Below are 27,689 nucleotides of genomic sequence, written 5' to 3' on the forward strand. Positions count from 1 at the left end.
TGACTTCAAACTTAAAAGTAATAAAAGAAGTGAACATACAGTATAATGAGAACAAGTTAGACATTTAGGAAAATGTATGATGTCTTTTTGACCCTGAGTTGAACTACTTTATTCACTGAATTCAAAGAAGTGAATAGGGCGGTGACCTCAGGGTGTTATTTTGCGAAACTCAGAACACACACTTAGTCCCTATAGGGAGAAAGACCTCACTAGGTATCATATGCTAAGGTCTATACTACACTAACATATTGGAACAACAATAGTGGCAAAAGTCAAGGACACAACATTTTAGCTGTAAGGAAGATACACTAATGTACATTCTCAAAATATTGAAGTGACTGTTATTTTGTATATATTGATTGTTGTGTTTTTATTTAGGTATTAATGTGTGCACATGTAAAAATGTGTCTTTGACTGTGTATATACATACATATTTGCACACATATTTTTATTTTCATATTTGTATATTCTATATACATTAGTTTATATATTTGGGATTGTGGGAAACAGTATTTCGATCTCTCTGTCTGTACACACAAACTGGAAGATTGACAATAAAGTTGACTTTTGACTTTGACAAGTGGCATCACTGTAGCACAAATACTGTCTGTTAGTGCATGACACAAGCAAAGCACAAGCAAAGCAGAAGTGAACTAAAGGGATCATTTTTGACCTAATATATATATAAAATACAACTCTATTTTAGGCCGGTATTGAACCATATTTGTGTAGGCAAGGCAAGGCCAGGTTCTGTATTTAAAATAAGCCAATTTCTTGATGATGAGTATTTAAAATAAAAGATTAAGACATCATTGCACTTTTGCATCATTGCATTGAGTTGAACTATCTCTTGGCGTGTTTCACCTTGCAAAACATTGCACAAACCATGAGTAAGCAAAATCACCCCACGCTATAAAAAGAGATGTCAACTATCCACCAACCCACAGAGATTTACACCACCTGTAGTTCTCACACTGCTCGACATCATTTAGAGGAAAGAAGTGAGTATCACATCTTTGTTCATTTATGCTGATAATTACAATTGTATATATAATATCATGCATAAACCATGACAAAGGCGGTATAAACATGTGTTTGTTTGTTTACAGGATGAAGTGCACCACCGTCTTTCTGGTGCTGTCGATGGTGGTCCTCATGGCTGAACCTGGGGACGCTTTCTTTGGCCACCTTTTCAGGGGGATTGTTAGCGGTAATCATTAAAAAACTAAAATGTTTTAAACGTTTGACATAGCTTGTGTAAATAATCCTTATATTGATGCATGAATGGTTGTGCTAACCTGAGCCTCAATATTGTAAAGGTACGACAGATATGTTCAGTTGATTTTGAAAACTGTCAGATATCTAAAGATATATAGAATATAATAATAATTAAAATATTTCTTTAATTCTTTATCAAGTGCTTGCAAAGATAAACACATAAAAGGTCAAAATAAAATCTCACGAGGATACAACATTAATCACATATTAAAAGCCAGTCTACAAAAGTGAGTTTTGTCTGTATGTATCAAGTAGGAACTAACTTTATTGCAAACAATTATATTTTTTGAATCAATTTTGTAGCTGCAATATTTTAATTACATTTTAAAAGGGCTTACAATGTTTTATGATAAATTAGATTACTTCGAAATACTACAAATAATAATGCATGTCTTTTTTTCTCTCTTTTTAGTTGGCAAGCATATCCATGGGTAACGACATCTTCTTGATATTTCTCTTATTTCTCTAAAAATGCTCTTGTTGGCTTGGTTTTAAATATCTGAACTGAACTCTCTGAATCCTCTCTTCATCATCAGACTCATCACCGGGAGAAACCCTATTGAGCAGGAAGCGATGAAGGAAGCGATGAGGGAGCAGGAAGCAATGGACCAACAAGCGTTTGACCGAGAGCGAGCATTTGCCTGAGTCTACGATGTTGAACTACGCTGAACATTTTGACAATGAATCGCTTTTTATCTAATAATGAAAAATAAAATTGAATAAATGTAATTTGGAATAAATCTTCTTTCTTATACAGCAAGCCATTTTTCCTGTGTCTTATTTAAAGGTCACCTAATATGCAAAATGCACTTTTTGCTGTCTTTTATACATAAATATGTGTCCCCAGTGTGTAAGGAGACTCACAAAGTGTCAGAAAATACAACCCTCTCTCTTTTCCTCCTTACCCACAACTCTAATAACGGGGGTACAACGGAGCTGATCCAGATTTGCTGAAAACTTGACTTCGATACTAAAATGTGGGCTGGCTTTACATTAAAGGTGGGGTATGTAATTTATTTCAGAAACACTTTTTGTTATATTCAATGGAATGCTCTTAACATCCCGATAGCAATGAATATATTAAATGCTTTGACAATAAATACATTCAAAAAAATTCATCTGTGGAAGCCGTGGCGCTGTAAAAAGCACGACCAATCATCTGAGCCGGCCTGGCTAAAATAACTGGATGGCCTACCTGCCTGTCAGCCTTCCATCTCATGCACAAACTTATCTCGTGCCCTCATTGGTCATGTGCGCGTTCGTGTGTGTTGAAGGAGGGGCTCTGTAAGGAAGTCTGAAGGAAGAGGCAGATTTTTTTCGGCTGCGTACTTTCAAATTCTAGCGCACTCAAGCTGTTTTGGAAGTAATATGGTCTGTGTTGACATTAGCAAGCATCGCTAACACTCAGAGCTAATGCTGTACTGGAGAGAATATGTGTAAAAAAGCAGGATATAAAAGGTACTGTCCTTGTGGTAAACCTGCGAGAGAGAAAGCGTTTGAGCTCCATAATGTTTTAGAAATAACACTGCCAGCAGCAGCTCATTTACATTTAAAGGGCCAGACCCAGAATCAGCACTTCTGTAACAGTTCTGAAATAAAGGGGTATGAGGCATGGCTGCAATGGGTGATCTGTGTGGTATTTTGAGCAAAACACTTCAGAGACATGTTTTGTATAGATATGGCCCTATATGTCATTGTTCAAATATAGCATAACAGGTGACCTTTAAGGCCGGTATCGGAAAATATTTGTTTACACAAAGAAAAAACAAACATTAAGAATTTAGAGCATAGGTTTTCAAAGTCTGACAATCAAAACCTTTCCCAGGCAAGTTCTGCATTTAAAATAAGCTGCTTTTTTGATGATTATTATTTAAAAGAATCATTAAGACATCATTGCATTGAGTTACACTTGCTCTTGGTGTGTTTCACCTTGCAAAACATTGCACAAACCATGAGTAAGCAAAATCACCCCACGCTATAAAAAGAGATGTCAACTATCCACCAACACCACACCACCTGTAGTTCTCACACTGCTCGACATCATTTAGAGGAAAGAAGTGAGTATCACATCTCCGTTCATTTATGCTGATAATTACAATTATATATATAATATCACGCATAAACCATGACAAAGGCGGTATAACCATGTGTTTGTTTGTTTACAGGATGAAGTGTACCACCGTCTTTCTGGTGCTGTCGATGGTGGTCCTCATGGCTGAACCTGGGGACGCTTTCTTTAGCCAGCTTTACAGGGGGATTGTTAGCGGTAATCATTATTAAGAATATATCTTTGACATAGCTTGTGTAAATAATCCTTATATTGATGCATGAATGGTTCTGTACATGTAGCTAACCTGAGCCTCAATATTTTAAAGGTACGACAGATATGTTCAGTTGATTTTGAAAACTGTCAGATATCTAAAGATTCTTTAATAATTATAATACAATAATAATAAATAAGTAAATAAAATACAAATACAAATAATAATATATTATAATAATAATAATAATAATAAGTGCTTTTTGCTCAAAGATCCTTGGCAAAGATACAAAGATAAAAGTCCAAATAAAATTTCACATAACAATATTTGAAAATAGGATACAACATTTATCATATATTAAAAGCCAAGCTACTTTATTTTAATCAAATAGGAACTAACTTTAAAATAACATTTAATACAATTTTAGACCAATAAGGGAACAATAATGTTTTGTATTACACATGTTGAACTTGCAATATGTTAATGAATGTTTAAAAGGCCTTACAAGGTTTTATGATTCATTAAATTACAAATAATAATGCATGTATTTTTTTGTTTGTTCTCTTTTTAGTTGGCAAGCATATCCATGGGTAAGGACCTCTCCTTGATATTTCTCTCATTTTAAAGTGCTCTTGTTGGCTTGGTTTTAAACATCTCAACTGAACTCTCTGAATCCTCTCTTCATCATCAGACTCCTCAGCGGGGAAACCCCTAGGGAGCAGGAAGTGATGAAGGAAGCGATGAGGGAAGCGATGAAGGTGCAGGAAGCGATGGACCAACAAGCTTTTGACCGAGAGCGAGCGTTTGCCTGAGTCTACGATGTTGGAGCAAATAAAATGCTTTCATCTTCAAAATAAAGAAAATAAAATCGACTCATTATGCTAACTATTGCATAATACTGTTATTATTGATTTAAATGTCATTTGGAATAAATATTCTTTGTTAAACAGCAAGCCATTTTTCCTGTGTCTTATTTAAAAGATAATATCTGAATAACAAAAGATGGAAATTAAGTGTTTTGACCTTTACCCGATCTCAAATCCCAATTGTACTATAGGTGACAAACTAAAGATGAAATTAGTGTCAATTCATGCACTACATGGTGAAAGGAATCCTGAAATACAATAAACAGAATGTCAACATATGTCGTTATAAGAGTCATGCCTAAATACAATCATGCTTTTTTATCTATCTATCTAATTCAGAGTAAAACAAAATAAACAAAGCTAGATGTAATAACTTATCATAATATAAGTAGTGGTTAATAGCTGAGGCTTCCACATACGTTATAACTTAATATGAATCATGAAAAATAATAATATGTATTACTTTAAACTCAAAATTAATTAGGGAAGTGAACGTATAATAAGAAAAAATGACATTTTCTTCAGAAATAGGGACATTTATCTTTACACTTGAATGATGAGTAATTGAAGAAGTGACCACAGGGTCTGTTTTACCTGTTTCCTGGCAAGCATTGCAAAAACCAAGTAAGGGAAATGTTTAATCGCTATAAAAAGAGACATGTACCATCGACCAACCCAGAGAGATTTTTACCACCTGCAGGTCTCACACTGATAGAAGCCCTTTGTCCTTTCATCAATAAAATACAATTTAGAGTAATAAAAAAGACCAAAGCTAGAAACAGCTACTTAATGTAATAAATGTGTTGCGTAAAAGCCTCCTTGTATGTCAAACAGAGGAACTTGAAAGATGAAATGAGCTGATAAGTAGCTCCAAATGCTTCATTACATAATATGCATATCCACTAAATACTATTCATGACTTCAAACTTAAAAGTCATGAACTTCAAAAGAAGTGAACATATAATGAGAAAAAGTTAGACATTTAGGAAAATGTATGATGTCTTTTTGATCCTGTGTTGAACTACTTTATTCACTTCTTTGAAATATGAATTCAAAAAAGAGAATAGGGCGGTGACCTCAGGGTGTTATTTAGCGAAACGCAGCACACACCCAGAGTTGGGGACGTTCTAAACCCCGTATATAAACAGATGTATAACCAAAAAGAGATTCACACAACCTGTAGATCTCTCTCTGCTCGACTGATAACAGCTTTGACTTTGAGGAAAGAAGTAAGTATCTCATCTTAATTTATGCTGAGAATTATTACTGTAAATATAATATAACGTAATGACACAGGCAAACATATGTTTATTTTGGGTTAATGATGATTCAGTTTTTTTCCTTAAGCTAACATATAGAAGTTAGGTAAGACATTCTGTAAGTAAGTATTTAATGTTTAAAGTTGCAAATCAAGATATGGAAAGACTCTGTTGTCATCGTCTAGACAGAACATCATATTGCACATGCTGTGTTTTTGTTTTTCAGGATGAAGTTTGCTATGATGTTCCTGGTGTTGACGCTGGTGGTCCTCATGGCTGAACCTGGGGAGGCTTTTTTTCACCACATTATACATGGTAAAGATTTTTAGATTGTATTTATATATATATTTATTTATTTTTTACATTTTTTACATGCCATAGCTGGGAATGCATTGGTATAACTGATCATTAAAGCTAACCAGAACATTAATAATTTAAAGGTGGGGTATCTAATTTATTTCAAAAAAACAATTTTTGTTATATTCCATGGAATGCTCTTGACATCCCGATAGCAATGAATATCTTAAATGCTTTGATAATAAATACATAAAAAAATGTCATCTGTGGAAGCCGTAATACTGTAAAAAGCACAACCAATCATGTTAGCCGGCCCGGCTAAAATAACTGGATGGCCTACCTGCCTGTCAGCCTTCCATCTGTGCACAAACTTATCTCGTGCCCTCATTGGTCATGTGCGCGTTCGTGTGTGTTGGAGGAGGGGCTCTGTAAGGAAGTGGCAGATTTTTTCCGGCAGTGTATTTTCAAATTCTAGCGCACTCAAGCTGGTTTCTCCAAAATTACCTACCCCACCTTTAAGGTACCGACATATATGTTAATTTAGAAAAAATGTCAAATATCTTAGGATTCTTGGCGTAGTTTTCTTATGTTTTCGACAAATCATGATATTGTTGGGCTGCCTTGTGATTGAAAAAAAAGAAAATAGGTAACATTTTGGAAGTCTGTCCTTTTTATGGTAATTTGAAAAAAAGTATATAACACAAAGAAAGGCACTGCAAAAAAAGTTCAGTTTTGTTATCAATATTACAACTGCAATATATTAATGAATATTTCAATATGATAACTTTTACTACACACAAACATTAATAAAATGTCCTTTTTGTTTTGTTTTTCTCTCAAGCCATCAGTCAGTAAGTTATTTTGCTTGTTTAATTTTATAATAAAAAATGGCTCTTGTTGAATTATTTGGTGAATTCCTGAGCTGAACTCTTTGAATCTCCTCTCTCCACCCACCAGCATATTCGGGAAAAACAAATACGAAGTGATGAAAGCGCAGGAAGCGATGGAACAACGTGCGCTCCAACAAGAGAACGACTTTGCCTGAGTCCATGATGGTCCATTTGAAAAAACAAATGCTTTCTTCTGCTTTTCTTCAACATAAACATTGAATCAACCTATCTGTTTTAAATTTATCTATTTTTCATTTGGAATAAATCTGCATTGCATTGCAAAAATCATCTATCTCTTGTATTATTTTAAAGGAACATTTATTAAATCAGGATGGAAATGATGTGAATTGTGTGTTATGGAATTAATACAATCCCAAAGACATGAAACACCATGTGGATGAAGTGCACCACTATCTTTCTGGTGCTGTCGATGGTGGTCCTCATGGCTGAACCTGGGGACGCTTTCTTTAGCCACTTTTACAGGGGACTTCTTAGCGGTAATCATTATTAAGAATATATTTTTTACACGTTTGACATAGCTTGTGTAAATAATCCTTGTATTGATGCATGAATGGTTGTGTACATGTAGCTAACATGAGCCTCAATATTTTAAACGTATGACAGATATGTTCAGTTGATTTTGAAAACTGTCAGATATCTAAAGATTCTTTAATAATTATAATACAATAATAATAAATAAGTCAATAAAATACAAATACAAATAATAATATAATATATTCAATAATAATAATAATAATTATAAGTGCTTTTTGCTCAAAGATCCATGGCAAAGATACAAAGATAACAGTCCAAATAAAATTTCACATAACAATATTTGAAAATAGGATACAACATTTATCATATATTAAAAGCCAAGCTACTTTATTTTATTCAAATAGGAACTAACTTTAAAATAACATATAATAACAATATTTAATAAGGTATGACAGATATGTTCAGTTGATTTTGAAAACTGTCAGATATCAAAAGATATATAGAATATAATAATAATTAAAATAATAATCATACTAATAATAACAACAATTCTTTATCAAGTGCTTCAAAAGATAAAAACATAAAAGGTCGAAATAAAATCTCATGAGGATACAACATTAATCACATATTAAAAGCCAGTCTAAAAAAGTGAGTTTTGTCTGTATGTACTTCTTTTTTTAATCAAGTAGGAACTAACTTTATTGCAAAAAATTATATTTTTTTATCAATTTTGTAGCTGCAATATTTTAATGTAATTGTAAAAGGGCTTACAATGTTTTATGATAAATTAGATTACTTCGAAATATTACAAATAATAATGTATGTCTTTTTTTCTCTCTTTTTAGTTGGCAAGCATATCTATGGGTAACGAATTATTCTTGATATTTCTCTTATTTCTCGAAAAATGCTCTTGTTGGCTTGGTTTTAAATATCTGAACTGAACTCTCTGAATCCTCTCTTCATCATCAGACTCATCACCGGGAGAAACCCTAGGGAGCAGGAAGCGATGAAGGAAGCGATGAGGGAGCAGGAAGCGATGGACCAACAAGCGTTTGACCGAGAGCGAGCGTTTGCTTGAGTCTACGATGTTGAACTACGCTGAACATTTTGAAAATTAATCGCTTTTTATCTTCAAAATAATGAAAAATACAATTGAATGAATGTAATTTGGAATAAATCTTCTTTCTTATACAGCAAGCCATTTTTCCTGTGTCTTATTTAAAGGTGACCTAATATGCAAAATGCACTTTTTGCTGTCTTTTATACATAAATATGTGTCCCCAGTGTGTAAGGAGACTCACAAAGTGTCAGAAAATACAACCCTATCTCTTTTCCTCCTTAGCCACAACTCTAAAAACGAGGGTACAACGGAGCTGATCCAGATTTGCTGAGAACTTGACTTCGATACTAAAATGTGTGCTAGCTTTACATTAAGGATGTCTATGAGACTTAGAGTGAAGTTGTTATATATATAATACACACAATGGCACTGTTCTAGCGGTGAACACTGAATAAAGAACATGTCAAGCTATGTGCTGTATCCAAAACAATGTGCGACATGTTTTGGAAGTAATATGGTCTGTGTCGACATTAGCAAGCATCGCTAACACTCAGAGCTAACGCTGTACTGGAGAGAATATGTGTAAAAAAGCAGGATATAAAAGGTACTGTCCTTGTGGTAAACCTGCGAGAGAGAAAGCGTTTGAGCTCAATACTATTTTAGAAATAACACTTGATGCGAATGCTCCAAAGGGGCGTGGCCAGCAGCAGCTCATTTACATTTAAAGGGCCAGACCCAGAATCAGCACTTTTGTAACAGTTCTGAAATAAAGGGGTATGAGGCATGGCTACAATGGGTGATCTGTGTGGTATTTTCAGCAAAACACTTGACATGTTTTGCATAGATATGGCCCTATATGTTATTGTTCAAATATAGCTTAATAGGTGACCTTTAAGGCCGGAATCGGAAAATATTTGTTTACACAAAGAAGATACAAACATTTAGAATTTAGAGCATAGGTTTTCCACTATACTGTAATTTAAAGGAAGCAAGGCCTGATAGTTTGGAAAAATATAATTCAGGTGCTTTCTTAATGGTTCAACATAACAAAAAATTTGAGATTATCAAAAATGCTAAACTGCACACCAGAGAACTTTCTTTTTTGTAAGTGCATTTGCCCATGAACAAAAATAAATGCAAACTTGCTTTTACTTGCTGAGCCCGATGCCACTGAATTATTGTTTACTTTTTTGTGTTGCATGCTATTTAATTGTCCACTGTGCAGGCCCAACAGGCTGCCATGCCATTCGTATTTGTTGGAAAATATGTCTGATGTTATATTAAGTGTGAAAACTTTGAATTGGAGCCCTACTGATCAAAGCGGGATGTGAAAACTTTGAGGAAAGTAGTTTATAAAGTAAGATTAATTTAAAGGATACTGCTCAGAGATTTCAAAAATCAACCAAACCTCAAAATAAGACCTAAAGAAAAACTATTATATATAACAAAATAATATTGTAGTTTTTTGCCTCTGGATTAACAAATTACTTGTATTAAGAATAGAAAACGGCAAAGATGAACTGAAAACACCAGAAGAATTACTTGAACTTTGATGATTCTCTAAAAAAGGCTAGCAAAAGCTAATGGCAACAACCATTTCACACGGTTTCATGTATCGCTTACTCATTGTTGTTTTCTCCAAGTGGCAAGACAAGAGGAAACTGAGCATGGGGAAGTGATAAAATAATGATCAGCCTGTTAACACTGATACGGCAATTTCATTTCATTTAATCGTTTATTTGGCAGGGACAATGCACAGTAATGAACACTTAAAACATTAAAATGTATCAAGCGTAACAGTGCCAGATTTAGCTTTGAGCTCATTTCCATCCGCAGTCCCTCACATTAAACATTTAAGAAAATTACATTTTACAAACATAGCAAAAACAAAATACATGATATGCAAAAAGTGCAAGAGAGCAAGAGCAGCATACACAAGTATTTATGACATGGTAATACAATATAGCAGCTACGACATAGAAAGTGCAAGAGAAGATACAGGAGCTACAAAAAGTGCAAGAGGAGATACCCCTGTGTTTAAGTGCATTTAGCGGTGATTGCACGGATGTTTGTTTCTCAACCATTCTTTGACTTGACCTTTGAAGCTATTGAGAGTGGGACAATCCCGTATCTCAGTTGGGAGGCTGTTCCAGAATGAGCTGCCTTTAATGGAGAGGACATTTTGTCCAAAAGTGGTCCGTCTACAGTGGACTTCACAGTCTCCTCTGGTTTCTGACCTAGTGCAGCGTCCAGTGTGTTTTTTGTGGATGAATTACCCTAAGGGGGGGGGGGGGGCAGTCCATGTAAACATTTATAAATAAAACACATACTTTTAAAATACTTTAAATAGTTTTTTCAAGGATGGTACAGTGGTGGTATGAATAAGGCTTTCTGTCAAACACCTTGATAGCTCTCTTGTACAGCTGTTCTATTGGTTTCAGGTTTGTGGCACAAGCAAACGACCACTTTGTGAAACAGTATTAAATGTGGGATAGAATCATACAGTGGAGGTATGACTTTGCAGCATTGACAGTTAAGAAAGGTCTAATTTGTTTAAAATGTTGCAAGTTGAATTGAATGGCATTGGATACTTTCTTAATATGTTTCTTAAAAGTCAAGTTCGAGTCCATCATGACTCCAAGATACTTGAAGTGGGGGACTAGTTCTATTTCTGCTCCATTTAAAAACACATCGGATCCTTCGAATTTGACTGGTCGTTTACTGAACATTACGCATACTGTTTTTTTTGCATTTAACTGTAAGCAAATGTTGTTCAGCCAGTGTTGAACCTTGTCCAAAGCATTTGAGAGACAGGATGAGATAATTTCAGTGTTTTTCCCATGTACAAAGATGACCGCATCATCGGCATACATTTGCACATTCAAATCAGGACATACATTAGGCAAGTCATTCATGTACAGAGAAAACATTAATGGTCCAAGAATGGAACCTTGTGGAACCCCAACAGGGTTCACAAGGTAGGGGGATTTGGCACCGTTGACCAAAACACACTGTTTTCTGTTCGATAAGTAAGACTTAACCCACTGTATTGAATCTGCCGAAAAATTGAAATACGTCAGCTTTGTAAGGAGCACTTGGTGGTCAACAGTGTCAAAAGCCTTCCTGAGATCAAGGAAGACAGCACCTACATATGGGCTTGTGTCCAACATACATTTAACCTTTTCCACAAAGACACAGTTAGCTGTCTCAGTGGAGTGGTGAGCACGAAAACAAAACTGCATTGGGTGGAGTGGAGCGAAACCTTTGTCTAAATGTTTGGTGATTAGTTTGACACCCATTTCTCAGATACCTTAGAGACACAGGGGAGGATGCTGATTGGTCTGTAATTGGAAATGATTGCCTTATCCCCAGATTGGTGTCACCGTAGCCACCTTCCAGGATGATGGAAATTCCCTCGTGCTGATAGATTGATTTACTAACATAGTAATTTGTTGTATTAGACCGTCGATATGTGTTTTTATAAAGTTGGTGTCTAAATCATCTGCATCCCTAGCTTTAGAACCTCTTAACCCTAAGATTATATGTTTTACCTCAACCTCTGTGATTTCCTCCAGGTCAAAAAAGGGGTGTGTATCCACAATCGGGCTAGGTGAGACCTCAGATGGCGGGAAGAACTTTGTAATGTCCAGAGCAATGTTTATGAAATACTCATTTAGAGAGTTGGCCAACACTGCAGGGTCTTTTATCAGGGCATCATTGATTTTTAATTCTAGTACATTATTTTCCTGTTTGGTTTGTTTACCTAATAGTTTATTTAAGATTTGCCAAACCTTTTTACTGTTACCTTTCGCACCTTCAATTATATTGATGAAAAAGTTTGCTTTGGCCTGTCTTATTGTTTGTGTTACCTTGTTACGAGCATGAGTGCATTTCTGTCTGTCAGTGGATAGTCCGGATTTCAAGCTCTGCTTTAATAGTTGGTCTCTAGATTTCATTAGATTCCTGCATTGTAGATTCAGCCAGGGAAGATGATGTTCCTTCCTGTCCCTAAGGCACCCTCTCCTTGAGAAGGAAGACATTGTATCATTAATTTGAGATATAAACAGATCACTGTTTTCACCAATATCTTCAGAGGACAGAGTGTGTCCCCAATGAATCATTTTCACTGCATCCATAAAACGTTGTTGCAGGTTTTTGGGGATGAAGCGTGAACCCAAGGCAGGGGTTTTAGGTGTGGCCATGAACCTTTTTTTTGTGAGTTTCCTGGCAAAAAGAACAAGATTATGGTCAGAAAGACCAGTCAGGAAGTTTTATGTTTTAACTATTCTGTCAGCTTTGTTGGTAAATGCTAAATCTATCATAGTCTTGGAGGTTTTGGTTATTCTAGTCGGTTGATCCATTAGTTGTATTAAGTTGTGTTTATCCGTGATCCGTTTTAAGCTTTTTCTATTTTGTTTGTCATTCCAGTTGATATTAAAGTATCCTACAATAATTAGCTCTTTGTTGGAGTCACAGGAATTCAGCAGGAGTTTTACCTGGTCATAGAAATCCACCTTAGCGGTGGGTGGTCGATAGCATATCATGGTGAGGGACATTTCCTCAGATAGTGTGATTTCCACACCAACACAATCAAAATCAACATTAGCTGGGAGTGCAATCTCCCTACAAGTAAAGGTATCCCTCACATAAAGCAACACACCCCCTCCTTTTCCCTTCAGTCTGTCCTTCCTAAACACATTATATCCTGACATAGATACAATAGTGACGACTGTTTTAGCCAAGATTCAGATATTCCCAAACAGTCAATATTGGACTCAAGGAGGAGATGTTCTAACTGTTCATGTTTGTTGCAGATGTTGTGGAAATTTAAATGGCCACTGAATAGTCCCTTCGGCTTGCACCGAGGATCCCACACTATTTTTGCTTGATTCAATGTTTGAAACATTTTTGTGTAACGGTGTTTTTTAAATACCGGATTTCTAGGCTTTACCTCTGTGCCGTTGTTGATAGTGGAGCTAGCTGTTGGTTTGTGGTTCTCTGTTGCTAGGCCACTAGCCATCGGCGCGGACCCACAGTCCCATTTTAGCTGTAAGGAAGATACACTAATGTACATTCTCAAAATATTGAAGTGACTGTTATTTTGTATATATTGATTGTTGTGTTTTTATTTAGGTATTAATGTGTGCACATGTAAAAATGTGACTTTGACTGTGTATACAGATGGAGCGTCTTATTTTGGACAGTTTGAAACGCGAGGGTCGTGATTGGTCCGTGATTGGTCCATGATCGGCCCGTGATCGGCCCGTGATGAAGAGCCGGCCCCCAGTCTGACTTGATACCGCCCCCGTGATAAATAAATGTAATTATTGTGAAGCCAGCTGCAATGGATCATTGATCCACCAGGGGGTGCAGTGGGGTTCCACACTGGAGTCATGTGAAATCAACTTCGACACAGTAAACTGGATGTATAGTATGTCTGGTACTAATGTATAGCGGATCTTTGTTAAGATCCATATGTCACGGATAGGATCATAGTCTGTGCTAAATAAGACATGTAATCATTTACAAAACATCACCATGTTGTTATTTAACAAAATAATGTTGTTTAGTCGAAAAAAACGAACGAGCCGGCTCTCCCGATTTTTAATCCTAATTTAATCATCATCTTCACCACGATCATTGATGTTTATGTTCGCCGAATTGACATGAAATCACTGACAAATATGAATATTCTGTATTCAACTTCATTGAAACGATCAGGATGGGTGTTATTTTTCCCCACAATGACCAAGTCGCTGCAAATTATCCCGTTTATTACATGGCCACATTCTCAACAAAGTAACGACATGACTCCCAATCTTAATTGAAATGCTTTTATGGATTTAGAAAATGTTTTTATTGATTTAAAAAATAGTTGTATGTATTGATTTAAATTGACATGCATCCGCTAAGAGAAATAGTCACTAGACACTTGACACAGTGGCTTTAGGCAAAGCAGAAAAAGAACACTCAAACCGAGAGATGTTATTATTACAACGTGACTTCACTATTATTTAACAACTGTTTTTATTGGGTTCTTTTATTTGGGGTTAAGTATAGGTGAATTGCACTAATGTGGGAAGATCGTGATGTCTCCTCCGATCTGCTTTATGATATTCTTTCTCCCGCTGTGTAGATTGGGGGACCGCCGTCCAATGTTCGGCATCGCGTTAAAACAGAGGATTTCGACATTCTGTATTCCTTGCTTACTTCCTTAAACCTTTTCTCCTCCTTATCTCTTTCATGACTTTTTATTTAATGCTTTATAACAGCTGTAATAGTTAGTTTAGAACAGGCACCTCACTCGCAATCTGGTCCTCCGCAACGCCGCCCACCTCCCTCCGGCTGAAATTATGAATGTACAGTAAGGCATAGTAATCATAGATAACACGGCAGGGTCTGTTACAGTTTGTTTTCATCTGATTTCAAATATTTCAAATGTCTGAAGTTAATAAATACATTCTCAGTGTTCAAGTCAATAATAGTCATATAAGAAAAGTACTGATCTAATAACAGAGATTTGTTCTTGAATCAACTTTTTTATGGAAAATGTACTTTTCAATGTTCGACATCGCTCATGTGAAATCAACTTCGATACAGTAAACTGGATGTTGTGGTGCCGAGAGACGGGAGTCGGAGGCGGGGTATCAAAAGTACAAGCTAAACTTTTATTTAGCATCTGAACACACATGTAAACAACTTCATGCCCGGAAAGCGAAGACCGGCGGAAACAGCTGGTCTGGTTCACTAAAATGTCCGTGCGGAACAATACCCCAACCCATAGATCCGTGGGTGAATAATGTCAATCACCACAATATGTCTGGTACTAATGTATAGCGGATCTTTGTTAAGATCCATATGTCACGGATAGGATCATAGTCTGTGCTAAATAAGACATGTAATCATTTACAAAACATCACCATGTTGTTATTTAACAAAATAATGTTGTTTAGTCGAAAAAAACAAACGAGAGGAAAGCAGCCGGCTCTCGATTTTTAATCCTAATTTAATCATCATCTTCACCACGATCATTTATGTTTATGTTCGCCGAATTGACATGAAATCACTGACAAATATGAATACACTGTATTCAACTTCATTAAAATGTTATTAACGTGCCTAAACTCAGTAATTCACTAAACATATTTATATTTTAATGGAGCCTTGTCAGGCAAATCAAGATCCGCGTAGCGGAGGGATCTTGATCCCTGGGTGTTATTTTTCCCCATAATGACCAAGTTGCTGCAAATTATCCCGCTTATTACATGGCCACATTCTCAACAAAGTAACGACATGACTCCCAATATTAATTGAAATGCTTTTATGGATTTAGAAAATGTTTTTATTGATTTAAAAAATAGTTGTATGTATTGATTTAAATTGACATGCATCCGCCAAGAAAAATAGTCCGTTGTTACCGTTTTTTAAACAGTCAGAATGAAACGGCAGCTCTCAGTTGTGTGTTTACACACCTAATGGCCCATCACCCACAGCTCTCTCCCCCCCCCCCTGATCTTTCTTTTCCAACAGTTAAGTTAACTGTAGGTTACTCTGAGTGACAAGCTTACAGTTAGTGAAGTAACACTAACTGGCTGTTTCATTCTAACATAACGCTCCAAATATGACTGTTTCCACTCGGACTTCAATACAGCAACACCATTGTTTGGTTTCCATGGTAGCGTGTCTCTTTAGTAGCGTGCACTCCTTTCCTGTAAATTACTAAATTAGTTTTTAACTGAAATGATCAAATAAAGTCAAAATGTCACAGTGTTTACAAACATTGACCATACCGTTCACCAGCCCCCACTGTTGAGTAGGCTATACTCTTTGTTTAAAACGAATTGGCCATCGGAATGTGTGTGTCCCAACCCCCCCTGTGATATCTCTTCTCCAGCAGTCTGTAGGTTTGTGTTCGCATATTTATGCTGTCGCAGTTCCTGTTGTTTGTATCGCGCATTGCCGGTATGAAAGGGTCTGTGCCGGAAATATCAAGATAACACGACATGATTTCAAATAAACAAAGTCTTGGCTTTCAGAATATTAAACTTGTTTCGGCAAATTTAGATGATAAATACAACTATGAAGCTTGGAACGGCATAATTACTTAAGCGGAGAACGGAGTAATTTAACGTTACAGCAGGCATAACAACAGCCGGTGTTTATTTTATTATTATATATAGTCGTTATTCATTTGTTTTAAAGCTCAATAAGGAAGATTTAAATTTTCACACACAGCTTTTTCCAGCGGTATCCATAAATCTCTTAATTTTGACCTCAAAGTGCACCAGATTGATGCATTTAACTTCAATATAAAGAAAAACATCTTCTGTTGTAACAACAATAACATTATAAATAGTAACATAGCTGATTCACCATCCCCCACCCCCCTACTGTATGTTGATTTTGTTTGCCTACATGTAAATGGATGGCATTTAGTACCCCCCTCTGAGTGAATACCTGTTGTACCTGTCCGGGGCTAAGCCCATAGGACGATGCTCGGATGTCAACCCCCCCCGTTGACAATTCACGAGCGTCTAACTCTCTCCCCCTCTAACAAGTGTTTTGATTGCTCTTGGGGCATTAAAAACAAGATTTTAACTTTAGTTTTTTATATAATATCTGCATTTTCTCTTGTGAAAAACTAAGTCTTAGTTTGGCCATAGTTATTTAATATATAGCGCCATCTCCTGGTTAAATCCTGAAATTGAAAATCTGGCAACGCCCTCTTGGAAAATAGTGGGAGGGCTTAACATTCCCAGATACTGGTCTTTGGCAGGTCTTACCCCTAGATTCCACCGGGTCCGTCTGCGGCGCGTTACGGACGCGTTACGGACGCGTTACGGCTGCGCCGGTGCTCAAGGTGATCGCGGCCACTCTAGTCAATGGGTGCTATTCCACCACACGCGGCGCGTTACGGCTCAGACGCGTCCCAGAAGCGGCTCGGCGCAGGGCTTTTCTAAAATTAGGATCGAATCCTATTTTTGTCGCGGCGCAGCCGTAACGTAAGGTCGGGCAGGCAGGAAGTGGAACGTTCAGAGCTATATAGACCTATATATATACACACACACAAACTAATTTTGCAGACCCTATCCCTCCGTAGTCTTTCAAGTAGGAGGAGAAATGCCAGCGTTCTCCTCCGGTTTACAGGCACTGTGTAAATTATATATATAGAATAATTATGATGATGAATGCATTTTTTTACCACTGAAATACAGCAACACATCTTTGATTCATGTCGTTTATAACTGGAATATTACAGTTATTATTAACTTTGTCTGTACAAAGTAGCCTGTCCAGGAAATATGCCCAAATCAACAAAAACTGCGAGCCGGCAGGCAAGACTCCGCTTCTGAAATGCTTCTGAAACGCGCCTGGTAGGGTATGACGCTGGAGGAGGCCGGACCAAAACCGCGGCGCAGCCGTAACGCGGCGCAGACGGACCCGGTGGAATCTAGGGGTAAGGCAGGTAACTGGCTGGTAGTAGGCAGGAAGCTGTATGCTGGAGTCTGAAATAAGATGCTCCATCTGTACAAATATACATATTTGCACACATATTTTTATTTACATATTTTTGTATTCTATATACATTTGTTTTTTTATTCGGGATTGTGGGAAACATTTTGATCTCTCTGTCTGTACACACAAACTGGAAGATTGACAATAAAGTCGACTTTGACTTTTGACTTTGACAATCACTGTAGTACAAAGACTGTCTGTTAGTGCATAACATAAGCAAAGCACAAGCAAAGCAGAAGTGAAATAAAGGGATCATTTTTGACCTAATATATATATAAAATACAACTCTATTTTAGTCCGGTATTGAAACATATTTGTTTAGGCAAGGCAAGGCCTTAAAATAAGCCAATTTCTTGATGATGAGTATTTAAAATAAAAGATTAACGGTACGTCCACGTCCATGTCTGGCGTGCGACAAACAACCAATCACATTAATCTCCCGCCCCGGACACAAGCACACGGTTTTATTGGCTAGTGCTTGTACTGGCATAAGATTTGATTGGCTGGTACTTCCGTTGACGCTTGAAAAGTTGAACTTTTCTCAACTTTCGAAGCGAGCAACGGAGGCAAAGCGACGTGACGGAACCACAATGCAGTTCGGCAAAGTGTGACATCACCCCATTCAAAGTGAATGGGAAGCGTCTCCGTTGAAGCACGCAACGCTGCCGTGTGGACGTACTGTTAGACATCATTGACACTTTGAGTTGAACTACCTCCTGGTGGGAGGCTGTGGCGCAGTGGACTAGTGCGTTGGTGTTCGGATCAGGGGAGCACAGGTTCAAACCCCACTGCAGTCAGCATGTCGTTGTGTCCCTGGGCAAGACACTTCACCCCAAATTGCTCCTGTGGGGATTGCTCACAGTATTGAGTTTGTAAGTCGCTTTGGATAAAAGCGTCTAACAAGTAACATGTAATGTAATGTGTGTTTCACCTTGCAAAACATTGCACAAACCATGAGTAGGGGACATGTTTACCAATGCACACACAAAGCTGAAGTAAAGTGAAGTGTCTTTTTGTACTGTAGAATAGTAGTGTGGTTAACTTTTGACATTTTCAAACAAACAGGATAGCGATTGAAATCCATACTTTATCATTTTTGCCATGATATAGCTAGAAATGCACTGTATAACTTATCATTAAAAAAAACTAGTAGAAAAGCTTATTGTTGAGTTGGCTATATGTGGGCCTACTTGTAAAAATGTAACAATTATGCATATATATACATATATATATATTTTAAAACATTAAATAAAAGCATGTCAATAAAATACACTTTAGAGTAATAAAAAAGACCAAAGCTAGAGACAGCTACTTAATGTAATACATGTGGTGCGTAAAAGCCTCCTTGTATGTCAAACAGAGGAACTTGAAAGATGAAATTAGCTGATAAGTAGCTCCAAATGCTTCATTACATAATATACATTAAAAGAAGTGAATAGGGCGGTGACCTCAGGGTGTTATTTTGCGAAACGCAGCACACACCCAGAGTTGGGGACTTTCTAAACCCCGTATATAAACAGATGTATAACCAAAAAGAGAATCACACAACCTGTAGATCTCTCTCTGCTCGACTGATAACAGCTTTGACTTTGAGGAAAGAAGTAAGTATCTCATCTTAATTTATGCTGAGAATTATTACTGTAAATATAATATAACGTAATGACACAGGCAAACATATGTTTATTTTGGGTTAATGATGATTCAGTTTTTTTCCTTAAGCTAACATATAGAAGTTAGGTAAGACATTCTGTAAGTAAGTATTTAATGTTTAAAGTTGCAAATCAAGATATGGAAAGACTCTGTTGTCATCGTCTAGACAGGACATCATATTGCACATGCTGTGTTTTTGTTTTTCAGGATGAAGTTTGCTATGTTGTTCCTGGTGTTGACGCTGGTGGTCCTCATGGCTGAACCTGGGGAGGGTTGGTATCACCACATTTATCATGGTAACCATTTTTAGATTGTATTTATATATATATTTATTTATTTTTTACATTTTTGACATGCCATAGCTGGGAATGCATTGATATAACTCATAATTAAAGCTAACCAGAACATTCATAATTTAAAGGTGGGGTATGTAATTTATTTCAGAAACACTTTTTGTTATATTCCATGGAATGCTCTTAACATCCCGATAGCAATGAATAAATTAAATGCTTTGATAGTAAATACATTAAAACATTTCATCTGTGGAAGCCGTAGCGCTGTAAAAAGCACAACCAATCATTTTAGCCGGCCCGGCTGAAATAACTGGATGGCCTACCTGCCTGTCAGCCTTCCATCTGTGCACAAACTTATCTCGTGCCCTCATTGGTCATGTGCGCGTTCGTGTGTTGGAGGAGGGGCTCTGTAAGGAAGTGGCAGATTTTTTCCGGCTGTGTATTTTCAAATTCTTGCGCACTCGAGCTGGTTTCTCCAAAATTACCTACCCCACCTTTAAAGGTGACAAGGTAACACGAGATAAGTTTGTGCACAGATGGAAGGCTGACAGGCAGGTAGGCCACTTAAGCACTTAAGATATACATTGCTATCGGGATGTTAAGAGCATTCCATGGAATATAACAAAAAGTGTATCTCGAGCCGGTTTCTCAAAATTACCTACCCCACCTTACCGTGGGTACCGACATATATTATGTTAATTTAGAAAAAAATTCAAATATCTTAGGATTCCCGGTGTAGTTTTCTTATGTTTTCGACAAATCATGATATTGTTGGGCTGCCTTGTGATTGAAAAAAAAAGAAAATAGGTAACATTTTGGAAGTCTGTCCTTTTTATGGTAATTTCAAAAAAAGTATATCACACAAAAAAAGGCACTGCAAAAAAAGTTCAGTTTTGTTATTACAACCACAATATATTAATGAATATTTCAATATGATAACTTTTACTACATACAAACATTAATAAAATGTACTTTTTGTTTTGTTTTTCTCTCAAGCCCTCCATGGGTAAGTTATTTTGCTTGTTTAATTTTATAACAAGAAATTTGGTGAATTCCTGAGCTGAACTCTTTGAATCTCCTCTCTCCACCCACCAGCATGTACGGGACTAACAAATACGAAGCGATGAAAGCGAAGGAAGCGATGGAACAACGTGCGGTCCAACAAGAGAACGACTTCGCCTGAGTCCATGATGGTCCATTTGAAAAAACAAATGCTTTCTTCTGCTTTTCTTCAACATAAAAATGTAATCAACCTATCTGTTTTAAATTGATCTATTTTTCATTTGGAATAAATCTGCATTGCATTACAAAAATCATCTATCTCTTGTATTATTTTAAATGAAAAATCTAATTAAATCAGGATGGAAATGATGTGAATTGTGTGTTATGGCATTATTACAATCCCGACCTAGTTAAAGACATGAAACACCTTACAGGTGAAACATTACAGATGAAATTGGTGTAAAAATCATTCAGGTCAGAGTCCATGACTACACCTATTTCTGTAATTTTCTGTTTTTTTTAACGTTGCCAACTGAAGCTCAGCGCTGGCTTTTATTCGTTCTTTATTGATTCCAAAAAGAATTACCTCAGTTTTATCTTTTTAATTTAAGAAAGATGGACACATTTCATCATTGATTTCGTCAATGCACTTACTCAGTGTTTGAATTGGATCATAGTCTCCTGGTGAATTTAGATGTTAACCTGTTAAGCCCTGAGCCTGTTTTTCAGGTCTCCGGCTCGAAAATGACATTCCCAGAACAAATGACCATATCTTCCCTTCTAAAAGGGTTAAATTAATAATCTTGTTTCTCAAAGTAATGATAAACCTGTGAGTTGGATGAAGAAGTGTCAGAATCAATATAGATGTTTCTGTAAATTCAGATGGAACATTGTAAAAAAAGGTAAATTCTTACCTCCGCCTAAAAAAAACCCATTACTTATAGTGAAAACATATAAGAAGTACCCTGTATCAAGATTGATGCAAAACAAGTGACATTTGACCTCTTTAGAGAGATTTATAAAAATAAAAATAATATGAAATCTCCGTTTTTTTAAAATGCAATGATGGATTATCAGTAATCCTTTCAAAGTGACACAGACACATTGGATTAACCTATGGATTAACCTTCAGCGGCGTTTTTATCATTTTAATGCCATTGAACACGACTTTTGATCAGAATAACAGCTAATTTGAGACGATTTCCCGTGAATGTTCCGTAATTCACGTGTTGTGACGTCTGTGTTTGCTTCCCCTGTCACGCTTTAATTTGATATCTTGTTTTTGAAGTTACGATAAGTAATAAGGGTATTTTTACCTTGAGTTCTGTGGTAAGTGTGTTAGCATTTTTTCGCTCAGGGCTCATTTAGACGCTTCTTGTGAGACTTGTGTTTTGTTTCGGTAAAAATGGTTTGTATTGTCAATTAGCTAAGTTTCTTCCCGTTAAATGGGTATGACACATTAATAGGTTTTTAAATATTAAGAAGCCCTGAGACACAGTTTCGTGAAAAAACACCCCACTGCCCTAGGGCTTAACAGTAAGGGTAAGGGTTAGGGTTAGGCATGTGTTGGTTATGGTTAAGGTTAGGATAAGTCTCCAGGAAATGCATGTAAGTCAATGTAATGTCCCCTGAAGTGATGTATACATTGTATGTGTGTGTGTATGTATGTGTATGTGTATGTGTATGTGTATGTGTATGTGTATGTGTATGTATGTGTATGTGTGTGTGTGTGTGTGTGTGTGTGTGTGTGTGTGTGTGTGTGTGTGTGTGTGTGTGTGTGTGTGTGTGTGTGTGTGTGACTTTTGTGTTTCTGCCCCTGCCATTCCCGCACATTGTTGATACATTCAAGCACGGACACATGTCTGCTCTCACATTCCCGCATTATGTTTTGCGGGAACCAATCTTTATTTTGTTCACACTATATCCCAGCTGCAAATGTGGGGCGAGACACAATAAATATAGCTTTGCCAGTTTGGGTCCTTACCACAACTGATCAAGATGGCCAAAAGATTCTCTGCTCAGACTCGGAGGGCCTTGCAAACGATGTTGGAAGAGAGAGAACCATTTGATGATGATGTAGAGGGAGAGGAAGAGGTTCCAGAATGTGAGGATCACATTTCTGACAATTCTGAGTCTGACAGTGACTTTGAAGAAGAGGATGAGATTGAGCATCAGCTAGTTACAAAAGAAAGACGAGCCACAGGACCAGCCGGTCAGTGGGCAAAAAAACGAATAGCACTTTAATTCATTAATGTGATCTAACAAATGTAAAAGGGCAAATATTAACCATATATGCTGTTTATATTGCTTGTAATTGAGATGAAGTAAACCTCTGTTGAGTATTTTAACATAAAATAGTTTGATTGTGTTGAATTGAAGCCCAAAAAGGCAGCAGGTCCACCAGACCCACGAACACTGGCTGAGTAATAAAAATATGAACACCATACAAGGGTTAAAAGATAGTTCAGAATTGTTTTGTTTTTTAAATTAATTACGATTAAGATTAACTGATTTAAATAAACACAAAAAATGATTGCTAAGCTTTTCTGACCCATTCCTCTAGGGTCAGTTAGCCCATATTTGGGTCGATTATGATACCGTTTTTTTCCTTAAGCTAACATATAGAAGTTAGGTAAGACATTTTGAAAGTATTTAAATGTTTAAAGTTGCAAATCAAGATATTTCCCCATCGATGTGGAAAGACTCTGTTGTCATCGTCTAGACTCTAGACAGAACATCATATTGCAAAATACAATGATATATACAATGTTGCCAAATATATGCTAAATATATGTAAAGTTCCACCATACCTTTATAAAGACTGAGGTTCGACAGAGAGGTTCACATCACTTCAAGATCTCACTTTGCACTCTTGACAAGCCTCTTGGTTCAGACTCTCAATCAGGTGAAATATTTTACGTTTTTGTTATTTAATGAAGTCTTTGGGATTTGACATTGCATATATACTCTGACTTATAGCTGTAGTAAATTGGAGGATGAAAAAGTTTGATTGAGTGACACATGTTGTGTTTTAGTTTTTCAGGATGAAGTGTGCTATGATGTTCCTGGTGTTGACGCTGGTGGTCCTCATGGCTGAACCTGGGGAGGGTTCATTTTGGGATCATGTCGGTAATGCATTGAATGGTAAAGTCACATTGTGTGTCCACTGAGAGTAAATGTATTGCTTTGGCGTTTTTGTCCATTCTAACATAAAAAAGCAAAAGTCCTTTGTGGGAATTTTGTACCTGCCACAATTTGCTTCCAAACTAATGCAGAAATCTCTGTTACGTCGCATCACTTAAAGAGGCTCCATAATGGGTTTTTGGGGGTTTTCCCTTGTGAGTTACTCTCTCTTCCAAATCAAATATTAGAACTCCAATAAAATAATGCATGTTTATAAAACGGCTTATAATAAATTATAATGCACAGTATCACAAAGAATAATGCATCGCACTGAACGTTTTTTTCTCTCTTTTTTAATTAGCTGCCAAAAAAGTCCATGGGTAAGGTCTTTTTCTTGATATTTCAATTATTTGAAAGTGCTTTTGATGCATGATTTGTTTTATTTTTGTCTAAACTCTACGGATCTTTTCTCTCTCTGCACCAGAATGTTGTCCGGGGAAGAACTTGAAGCGTTGAAAGCGCAGGAAGCGATGAAAGCGCAGGAAGCGATGGAACAACGTGCGTTCCAACAAGAGAACGACTTCGCCTGAGTCCATGATGGTCCATCTGATAAAACAAATGCTTTCTTCTGCTTTTTTCTTCAACATAAAAATGTAATCAACCTATCTGTTTTAAATGGATCTACTTGTCATTTGGAATAAATCTGCATTGCATTACAAAAATCATCTATCTCTTGTATTATTTTAAAGGAACATTTATTAAATCAGGATGGAAATGATGTGAATTGTGTGTTATGGCATTATTACAATCCCAACCTAGTTAAAGATATGAAACACCTTACAGGTGAAACATTACAGATGAAATTGGTGTAAAAATCATTCAGGTCAGAGTCCATGACTACACCTATTTCTGTCATTTTCTGTTGTTTTTAACGTTGCCAACTGAAGCTCAGCGCTGGCTTTTATTCGTTCTTCATTGATTCCAAAAACAATTACCTCAGTTTTATCTTTTTAATTTAAGAAAGATGGACAAATTCCATAATTAATTTGTTCAATGCACTTACTCAGTGTTTGAATTGGATCATAGTCTCCTGGTGAATTTAGATGTTAAAGAGAAGACGCCCCGGGATGGGGCCTTGAGGAGCCCCACATGTCATAGTTGTCAACTCAGATGTGTAGTTACCTATAGAAACAACATTTTTCCTGTCCTTAACCTGTACGTTTTTGACTTATCATTAAAGCTAACCTGAACCTTTATAATTTAAGGTATAGACAGATACGTTCGGTTCATTTAGAAATATTGTCAAATATCTAAGGATTAAAGGTGGGGTAGGTAATTCACTTCAGAAACACTTTTTATTATATTCCATGGAATGCTCTTAACATCCCGATAGCAATGAATATCTTAAATGCTTTGAAAATAAATACATAAAAAAATGTCATCTGTGGAAGCCGTGGCGCTGTAAAAAGCACGACCTATCATTTTAGCCGACCCGGCTAAAATAACTGGATGGCCTACCTGCCTGTCAGCCTTCCATCTCGTGCACAAACTTATCTCGTGCCCTCATTGGTCATGTGCGCGTTCCTGTGTGTTGGAGGAGGGGCTCTGTAAGGAAGTCTGAAGGAAGAGGCAGATTTTTTCTGGTTGTGTACTTTCAAATTCTAGCGCACTCAAGCTGGTTTCTCCATTCTTACCTACCCTACCTTTAATGGTGTGGTTGTCTTATGTTGGACAAATCATGATATTGTTTTGAGTCTTATTGAGCTGCTTTGTGATTTAAATAAAAAGGAAATAGGGTGCATTTGAGAAGTTTATCCTTTTTTTTGTATTACTTAAAGAAAGGCATTGCAAAATAAGTTAAGTTTTGTTATCAATAGTACATCCGCAATATCTTAATGAATGTCGATAAAGCCTTACAATATATTATGATGAATTATACTGCATACAAACATTAATGCAATGTCCTCTTTGTTTTGTTTTTCTCTCAAGTCTTCCATAGGTAAGGTCTTTTGCTTGATACTTGTTTACATTTATAATAAAAAAGGGCTCTTGTTGCATTATTTGTTGAATTCCTGAGCTGAACTCTTTGAATCTCCTCTCTCCACCCACCAAACTTTTCGTAAATAAAAAATACGAAGCGATGATGCAGGAAGCGTTGGAGCGTGCGCTGGAACAAGAGAGAAAGTTTGCCTGATGGAGAAACCCCCAAACTTTGTTTTAAGATTAACACATTTAAATAAACAAAACAAATGAGAAGATGCTAAGATTTCTGACCCATTCCTCTAGGGTCAGTTAGCCCATATTTTGGGTCGATTATGATACAGTTTTTTTCCTTAAGCTAACATATAGAAGTTAGGTAAGAAATTCAGAAAGTATTTAAATGTTTAAAGTTGCAAATCAAGATATTTCCCCATCGATGTGGAAAGACTCTGTTGTCATCGTCTAGACTCGAGACAGAACATCATATTGCAAAATACAATGATATATACAATGTTGCCAAATATATGCTAAATATATGTAAAGTTCCACCATACCTTTATAAAGACACAGGTTAGACAGAGAGATTCACATCACTTCAAGATCTCACTTTGCACTCTTGACAAGCCTCTTGGTTCAGACTCTCAATCAGGTGATATATTTTACGTTTTTGTTATTTAATGAAGTCTTTGGGATTTGACATTGAATATATACTCTGACTTATAGCTGTAGTAAATTGGTGGATGAAAAAGTTTGATTGAGTGACACATGTTGTGTTTTAGTTTTTCAGGATGAAGTGTGCTATGATGTTCCTGGTGTTGACGCTGGTGGTCCTCATGGCTGAACCTGGGGAGGGTTCATTTTGGGATCATATCGGTCATGCATTGAATGGTAAAGTCACATTGTGTGTCCACTGAGAGTAAATGTATTTCTTTGGCGTTTTTGTCCATTCTAACATAAAAAAGCAAAAGTCCTTTGTGGGAATTTTGGACCCGCCAACAATTTGGTTCCAAACTAATGCAGAAATATCTGTTACGTCGCATCACTTAAAGAGGCTCCATAATGTTTTTTTGGGTCTTTCTCTTGTGAGTTATTCTCTCTTCCAAATCAAATATTAGAACTCCAATAAAATAATGAATGTTTATAAAACGGCTTATAATAAATTATAATGCACAGTATCACAAAGAATAATGCATCGCACTGAACGTTTTTTTCTCTCTCTCTTTTTAATTAGGTGCCTCAAAGATCCATGGGTAAGGTCTTTTTCTTGATATTTCAATTATTTGAAAGTGCTTTTGATGCATGATTTGTTTTATTTTTGTCTAAACTCTACGGATCTTTTCTCTCTCTGCACCAGAATGTTGTCCGGGGAAGAACTTGAAGCGTTGAAAGCGCTGAAAGCGATGGAACAACGTGCGCTCCAACAAGAGAACGACTTTGCCTGAGTCCATGATGGTCCATCTGATAAAACAAATGCTTTCTTCTGCTTTTCTTCAACATAAAAATGTAATCAACCTATCTGTTTTAAATGGATCTACTTGTCATTTGGAATAAATCTGCATTGCATTACAAAAACCATCTATCTCTTGTATTATTTTAAAGGAACATTTATTAAATCAGGATGGAAATGATGTGAATTGTGTGTTATGGCATTATTACAATCCCAACCTAGTTAAAGATATGAAACACCTTACAGGTGAAACATTACAGATGAAATTGGTG

The 27,689-nt window shown here is 36.5% G+C and overlaps 4 protein-coding genes and 1 long non-coding RNA gene across 7 annotated transcripts in view; 4 read left to right on the top strand and 1 right to left on the bottom strand.

Moving 5' to 3' along the window:
* Positions 1-27,689, bottom strand: part of LOC117486878 (exostosin-1) — a 308,682-nt gene that overhangs the window by 146,993 nt on the left and 134,000 nt on the right. The window lies entirely within an intron of this gene.
* LOC117486879 (moronecidin-like) lies at positions 927-4,492 on the top strand. 3 transcript variants are annotated; one of them, XM_034135465.1, is made up of 4 exons: positions 927-1,001; positions 1,110-1,210; positions 1,691-1,709; positions 1,815-2,038. In XM_034135465.1, exons 2-4 carry the CDS (start codon positions 1,111-1,113, stop codon positions 1,921-1,923), a joined length of 228 nt encoding a protein of 75 aa, XP_033991356.1. In that variant the 5' UTR covers positions 927-1,001; position 1,110; the 3' UTR covers positions 1,924-2,038. The 3 variants fall into 3 exon arrangements, with proteins under 3 accessions (XP_033991356.1, XP_033991355.1, XP_033991354.1); XM_034135464.1 differs by lacking the exons at positions 1,110-1,210; positions 1,691-1,709; positions 1,815-2,038 and adding exons at positions 3,444-3,544; positions 4,111-4,129; positions 4,231-4,492 and having other exon boundaries at positions 973-1,001; XM_034135463.1 differs by lacking the exons at positions 927-1,001; positions 1,110-1,210; positions 1,691-1,709; positions 1,815-2,038 and adding exons at positions 3,269-3,335; positions 3,444-3,544; positions 4,111-4,129; positions 4,231-4,492.
* LOC117486885 lies at positions 5,547-7,139 on the top strand. Its single transcript, XR_004556335.1, has 4 exons — positions 5,547-5,634; positions 5,891-5,979; positions 6,803-6,812; positions 6,919-7,139. It is a non-coding gene; the product is annotated as an uncharacterized LOC117486885 (long non-coding RNA).
* Positions 7,249-8,534, top strand: LOC117486880 (moronecidin-like). The gene is made up of 3 exons (XM_034135466.1): positions 7,249-7,348; positions 8,192-8,210; positions 8,316-8,534. Exons 1-3 carry the CDS (start codon positions 7,249-7,251, stop codon positions 8,422-8,424), a joined length of 228 nt encoding a protein of 75 aa, XP_033991357.1. The 3' UTR covers positions 8,425-8,534.
* LOC117486882 (moronecidin-like) lies at positions 23,689-24,717 on the top strand. Its single transcript, XM_034135470.1, has 4 exons — positions 23,689-23,772; positions 23,903-24,011; positions 24,352-24,370; positions 24,475-24,717. The coding sequence occupies exons 2-4, from the start codon at positions 23,912-23,914 to the stop codon at positions 24,578-24,580; spliced, it is 225 nt and encodes a 74-aa protein (XP_033991361.1). The 5' UTR covers positions 23,689-23,772; positions 23,903-23,911; the 3' UTR covers positions 24,581-24,717.

Source organism: Trematomus bernacchii, unplaced genomic scaffold (assembly GCF_902827165.1).
Source record: "Trematomus bernacchii unplaced genomic scaffold, fTreBer1.1, whole genome shotgun sequence".
In the NCBI taxonomy this organism is placed as follows: domain Eukaryota; kingdom Metazoa; phylum Chordata; class Actinopteri; order Perciformes; family Nototheniidae; genus Trematomus; species Trematomus bernacchii.

What these genes read in the sequence shown, in the direction of transcription:
- LOC117486879 (XM_034135464.1), top strand. Translation starts at nt 3,445, where the DNA reads ATGAAGTGTACCACCGTCTTTCTGGTGCTGTCGATGGTGGTCCTCATG.
- LOC117486880 (XM_034135466.1), top strand. Translation starts at nt 7,249, where the DNA reads ATGAAGTGCACCACTATCTTTCTGGTGCTGTCGATGGTGGTCCTCATG.
- LOC117486882 (XM_034135470.1), top strand. Translation starts at nt 23,912, where the DNA reads ATGAAGTGTGCTATGATGTTCCTGGTGTTGACGCTGGTGGTCCTCATG.